This window comes from Pseudoliparis swirei, unplaced genomic scaffold (genome assembly GCF_029220125.1).
Source record: "Pseudoliparis swirei isolate HS2019 ecotype Mariana Trench unplaced genomic scaffold, NWPU_hadal_v1 hadal_153, whole genome shotgun sequence".
Classification (NCBI taxonomy): Eukaryota; Metazoa; Chordata; class Actinopteri; order Perciformes; family Liparidae; genus Pseudoliparis; species Pseudoliparis swirei.
The window spans coordinates 943-7,598 of NW_026613389.1; the positions used below are offsets into that span (position 1 = coordinate 943).

The 6,656-nt window shown below is 42.1% G+C and overlaps 2 protein-coding genes across 2 annotated transcripts; both read right to left on the reverse strand.

Moving 5' to 3' along the window:
• Window positions 1-2: 2 nt before the first annotated feature.
• Window positions 3-4,348, reverse strand: ncbp2 (nuclear cap binding protein subunit 2; the record flags this gene model as incomplete). Its single annotated transcript, XM_056411198.1, has 5 exons — window positions 3,592-4,348; window positions 3,195-3,281; window positions 2,374-2,468; window positions 2,066-2,204; window positions 3-19 (listed from the first exon to the last, which is right to left on the reverse strand). Coding segments are annotated over exons 1-5 (413 nt in total), but the record flags the coding sequence as incomplete, so codon positions are not given.
• Window positions 4,349-4,440: 92 nt separating this feature from the next.
• On the reverse strand, window positions 4,441-6,071 carry fkbp2 (FKBP prolyl isomerase 2). Its single transcript, XM_056411199.1, has 2 exons — window positions 5,493-6,071; window positions 4,441-4,909 (listed from the first exon to the last, which is right to left on the reverse strand). The coding sequence occupies exon 1, from the start codon at window positions 5,930-5,932 to the stop codon at window positions 5,516-5,518; it is 417 nt and encodes a 138-aa protein (XP_056267174.1). The 5' UTR covers window positions 5,933-6,071; the 3' UTR covers window positions 4,441-4,909; window positions 5,493-5,515.
• Window positions 6,072-6,656: the final 585 nt, after the last annotated feature.

Here is a 6,656-nt window from a genome sequence, read left to right on the forward strand (position 1 = left end):
GCCTGTACTCGTCTCTCACCTACGAGAGAAAACACACACACACACACCCCGGAGGGAACGAGTAAACACACACACACACACGCCGTTCATTACTTTAGTGCGGGGAGGTTCGTCTGGAAGAAATGTACATCCTGGATGCTATTTGCCTGCATTTCCAGTCCAATATTTACATTTCCCTCATTTAGTCTCCCAGAGAGCTCGCCGTCTCCCGCCGCAACACAATTAAGACGATATTATGTATTTGTTAACAGCGCGATATAGACTTTCCGGGTTTTTTTGTTGTTGAAATGCCACGATGTAGTCATGCCGTCTCTCCAAAAGGCCACGCTTTAATCGTGCATAATTTATTTTGGACGGGCGTATCACTTTCTAAATACCATACGGGTGGATTAGAATGTCAGCGGGGCGTATTGATTTCTTTGAATGCCATTTTCATATTCCATAATGTGGTGTGTTTTAATGTTGTTGGTGCAAAACTTCTCGAGTGGGAAAGACGGACGAGACGGAGACGTCATGAGCGTCGTCGTGTTGGACAACGTGACTTCTCCTGGTCGCTTTTATTAGAAAAGTGAGTTTATTCATTATTGTTATAATTTGTCATTTTGTTTTGCCTGTTTTGTATTAATTTCTTTTTCCTGTTTTCCTCTTTACAATTGTAATCCGATTCAAACGTACACACAAAAAATTAAAATACTTATTTGATTACTGTATATCATATTGTGCATTATAAATAAAGTATATATATATATATTAAAAAAAGGAGGAAAAAGAAAAGTGAGTTTACAATCTTTTTCACAGGTGCACACAGGGTTTTGGGATTGAAGCCGCTGAGGTGAAGTCGGTTTGATACACACAAGTTTTTTTGGGAAACTGCATTCAGCAAATGGAATATTAAATCTGATTGGGCATACATACATTTATCGGGCAAGATAATTCCCAGTAACAATCTAACTGGTATGACAGACACTAATTTGCTCCTCTCTGTGGAAATCTGTTCTATAACGCATCTAATAAATAAATATCATACATACTTAAAAATTGCTCATATCATCAAATCTGATGGTAGTCACCAGCGGCAAACATTTACATTTGAAGTAAAAAAGTGTAAATGTGATTCTGAGTTTTGCATAATTCCGTTATTACCTCATCCAAGCGGCGTGTGCCACCATGTGAGGTGACGTTGGGGTTTGTCCACAACGATGCAGCCCACTCAGAATACTCTCTTCCATATACTGACAAGATGATTCTGAACCATAACCGTTTAGGAATAACTTTAGGATGACAACGCTCTGTGTCGGGACGCCCCGACAGATTCACCTCGGAGCTAAAAACAACATAAGCGCGTTGGATTGTCCACAACTGCACAAGATGTGAGGACATTTTACCATTTTTTCCCCCACCCTCTTATTTTCCATTAATTCACCATAACTGACGTTTCATGGTGACCTCAAACCTCGTTCAGGGTTCTTACACATGTTGACCAATGGATTTCCAGGACTTTTCCAGGACTTTTAACCAAATTTCCATGAACAAACTGAAATCTCGGTATATACATGAACATTTTTGAAAATGTTGCGTATTGAGAGCGTACGCCGGCTTATATTTTGAGCGTCTTTCTTTAAAAAAAAACATATTAATTATTTCAAACTCGGCGTAAATGAACATGTGATTATAACACATTTCCATGACTTTTCCAAAACTTTTATGATTTAAATTTTTTCCAGGACTTCTCCAGGCCTGGAAATGACCATTTTAAGATTCCATGACTTTTCCAGGTTTTCCATGACCGTACGGACCCTGCTCGCTCATCTTGGCGCTGCAACGTCTTAATTATCAGCGGACATATATGAACAGTGACATCGCTGCATTTGGCTCATATGAGGCCACACACACAGCCTGGTGGATTTATTGGCCTTGCTCTACTTCAAGTATCGACGTTATGTCAATCAAAATGGTTCCTTTCAGCTCACGAAGCTTCAAATAAATGAAATCTAGCTCGCTGCGCAGTCTGAAACCCATCATCGCCGCACGGGCTTCACACAAGAACAAACTAGTCGATCCTCACCTGTCCTCCCGATTTGCCGCGGCCGTACTGCCGCCCCTCCTTGAAGCCGGCGTCCCAGTCCGTCCTGATGATGCGGTCGTCCAGCCGCGTGCCGTTGATGAAGCGCATGGCGTTCTCGGCCCCTGTGCGCGTGTAGTACCTGGTCACGGCGGAGGTTAAGGTCCGTCGCAGGCGGCGAACACTTAAACACGGTCACTTTGTGGAATATTAGTCAAACTTAAATGCTGCATGGAAGACAGATGGCGGACGTGTTACTGGAGGTGCGTTTGCTGTGAGAACGAATGAACGCTTGAATGCACGAAGGATACTCGACGAAGCAGAAGCCACAGGCCGTCTTCTTGACTTTGTCCAGGCCGATGACGATGCGCTTCACGTCTCCGCTTTTAGAAAATATGTCGTGGACCTGCCAATCAAAAGTGAGAAACGTGTAAGAGATGATAAGAAGCAGCAGTTGAACTTTAGAAGGCTATCCTCAAAGTATTTTTTTTAATTTTTTACACTCATTCAATATTTTACCATAACTAACCAAAAACCGGACAATTAAAGTCAGGTTCAGTTAAAATCTCTTTAAGTAATAGGGGTTTAAGGAAATAGATATAAACTTGAGGATTGTGATACTGTGTTCTGTGGCAGACGGTGGCTCACATGGCTCAAAAAGTAGTGCAATGGCGTTTGATGTTACACAGATCGATAAATACAAATGCAGTTCCCACAGTTTTTCCTATAATTAGCTTTAAAAATAATTATTCTGCTTACCATATGGTAATATATTAACCATTGTATCATAATAACCATCTCTTGAAACACACACCTAAACACTTTAACGTTATTTGTTTATCTTTATCTTATTTGTTTATCTTTATTTATCTTATCTTAGACTTAAGTTAATACACACTTTGCACTGTTGCGTTGATTGTTGTTTGTCATGTCAAATGTTGCATCTTTCGCCAAAAAAAAAATCCTCGTTTGTGTAAACATTCCTGGCAATAAACGGATTCGGATTCTGATTCTGATAATACGTATATGGTATTTCCGGATTCTTGCCAATGCACTAATGGGTTTAAGTTCATTGAGATCCATACATCACACACACATGTTTGGCCAAACGGTCGGAACCAGAGTGTCCTACCTGGTCCTCGGTGGAATAAAAGGAGAGATTTCCTACATACAGAGTGTGGCTCTGCTTCAGCAGCTTCTCTTGATCATAGCGGTTACCCTGACAACACAAACAAAAGGAGTCATTTCAATCAGCACCGCGTCAGAATTATTGCATCTCCAAGTAAAATTACATTTAAGTAGTAGAGTAATATAAATGATTTTTTTTTAATGTGCCATTTTATTGTATTGTATATTTGTAAACATTGTTTCTGCTGCTTAACGAAATTATCTTATTTTAAATAGTCAGCGCGAGACTGAGCGCGAGCTGCCCGCTGTTGTTTGATAGCAGTGGCTAACTGTTGGCTAAAAGCTGCACAGTTAAGCTGGCGTTACGAACTTTGGGTATTGGCGGTTGTTTCCCCACTTACCTTAAAATGTTGGTCTCTGTATTGACTAACGTCAACGTAAGAATCGCTAACCAGTGCGTTTAATTTAGCCGACATTTTGAAGAAACGGCAGATAGCTGTCCGCTAGGTTCGCTAAAGTGTGCTCGTCTTACATTAGTTCCGGGTCATGTGTCCGTCCTCTAAAGAACTCCGGGGGGAAACATTCTCTCTGGGACAATATCATCGTTACACTGAGTAGCGCCCCCTGTCGGTACGTCTCCCATGCACTTTGTTTGATGTACGTTGAATATTAAATGAAATACGTAGATTGTTTTTTGGGGATTTAACTGAGCATGTTATTGTAAAATCCACAAAACGTACGTCGCTTTTACAATATACTAATTCTTAAACAATTAAATTGCCCAGTCACATGACGTGTTGTTGCTGGCAGCTGAGCTGTGAGATGTGGTGCCACTCGATTGGCTGCTGCCATTTTGTCATTGGCTGTCATTGTAGTGAATCACCAATTCACGTCCTTTTGGGGGTTATCCATGGATATTAAAATCAAAATTGTTCTCATACTTGGCCATTTAGTTAAAATATATTTATCTATCAATTTTTTTTTCTTAATTTGCTTTTTGACTATGATGGATTTAATACACTTGCCAGACAGTTAGCCTTATTCTCACAGTATTTGACACCTTAATGATTAAGTTTTAACGTAAATTTATAAAGTGTTAATACCGGAATACTTCAGTGAATTCATCGAGTGTTAGCAAAGTGCTTTAGAGACTGCACTGTCTACTATACACCTCAAACGAGATATACAGAGGTATCAGAACACATTTGTTTCGTTTATTGCATACAATACACATTAACGAAGCCATGGAATAGTGTACCAACATTTATTGTTCAACAAAACTACTTCAGACCGCAAAGTTTCCCACAAGATGAACATTTTATTATCATAATTCAAATATTTAAAGTGAAAAACATTATCTTTTTCTCAATCCCCTGCTTGCCTTCTGACTAAATTTTAAAAAACCAACTTATTTGTAAAAAGAAATATGAATCATCCCTCTTGTAAATATTACAGACAATAAGAAACTAGAAACTAGGTCATGACTAGATCATCAACCTGGAGCCAAATACTGTGTTTAGCTGCTCACTGTTTGTTCATCTAATGTTTAGCAAGGCCATACATCACTTCTGGTATCAAATAATAACTTCAGACCAAAAAAATCACAGTTAGCAGACTAGCTCTGTCATGGGTTGTCAACTCTACTCCCAGATTTTCCATGTAGTCTTCATCAGAGGTCAGGTGATCTCCAGATAGTAGTACTGCAGCAGCTCCTGGAACCTGAAAACAAAAAATAAGTAACACATGTATTCAATACAAATTAACAGCAATTGTTCAAAAAAAGATTAGTTCTTTGAAGAGGCCTCGAAAGGTCGAAAGACGTAAACACAAAAAGGTACGAAGAAATAATGTCCAAAATAACCACGTCTTGTTTTGTGGATTAAAATGGATTCATTGTTTCTTGTAAACTTGAGACTGTAAAGACAATATGAATCCTTTCTGCATTGGCCAACAATAAAACCTGCAACATAAAATAGTTTTTTCCACTGAATGTATAACTGAAAAATACAGATAAATAAATAGTATAAAGACATTTAATTTGTTTCATTAAAAATATTGAAGTGGGTTCAGATTTATAAAAATAATCCTCATTCGTGGTCTTCGAGTACAGATCCACTCTTATTCTATATGGTTCTAATTTGATTTTCTTAATCAAATTGAGGGCTGAGGCCATGTTGTTGCCCAGGAATAATGTCCTCGGCCTGCACAATGTACGGGGGGGGGGGAATAGGGCCCGAAAAACCTTGCTATTGCATCCAAAGCAGCATGACAAACAAACCTTGAAAAAAATCAAAAAACTCACGTTTTGAAAGTTGCTTCTCGTCATCAAAGCTCGGTCTTCCTCTCGATGGTGAGCAGCTCCACTTCGAAGATGAGCGTCGCTCCCCCGGGGATCTTCGGGGGTGCCCCCCGGTCTCCGTAGCCCAGCTCGGAGGGGATGACCAGCTTCCTCTTCTCGCCCTCGCACATGCCCAGCAGGCCCTGGTCCCAGCCTTTAATCACCTGCCCCGTGCCCAGCGTAAAAGTGAAGGGTCGGTCGCGGGGAAAGCTGCTGTCAAACTCCGTGCCGTCCTCCAGCTTGCCCGTGTAGTGCATGCTCAGCACGTCTCCTTTGTGGGACTTGACGGGGCAGTTGTCCACTCGCTTCTTGATGCCGATCTGGAGCTTCTTCTTGTCGGCTCCGCTCTCCGCCGCCGGGCAGAGGGACAGCACGGTCACGGCGAGCAACAGGACGACCCGCATGGCAGCGGCCCTCTTCAGTTTCCACACGGTTAGATGGGTTTTTATTTTTTTTAGGAGGGGGAGAGACGAAGACTGCACTCAACGCTTTCACTGCCAACTGGAGAGAGACCAGAGGGGGGGAAATTAGCTGGAGTCTGTTAGTGAAAGCGGATGTACGTGTGAGACACACCGGATGTATTTCCCCGGCTGGTGTTACCAACAAAGACGTCCGGAACACAGTTTGCCACATTGTGGAAGTTAGCTTCAGATTCGTACATCCCGCTCAAGCCTTTAGGGGGCACTTAAAGAGATGCAACCTGAAACTAACTTCGGCTTCGCGTTACAGTGTGTTATGCAGCTAGTCACCTCGCTAGCATCACGACAGCAACCCGACCGAGAGTTCAGCTGAAGTAAGGACGTCCACTTTGTATTACTGATCGCAACATACATGATATACAGTCATATATATTAGTATAACTCCACCTAACCGTACACGTTGATGTTATTACAGGGACACGGCAGTGACGGGGGTGCTCTGAAAGAACCCGACAACATGCTCGCTCGTCTGCTACTTAACCTCCTCAACAACCTCCAGGTCGTGGAGAAGTTGGCGGAGTCTCGTCCGATTCGCCGGGCGGCCCAGATCACAGCCTACGCCATCAACAAGGCTCGGCTGGCCGGCTCGGACGCCTCGAAGCGGGTCATGCGTTCGCAGACGGTCCGGCAGGTGCGGCACGAGGCTGGC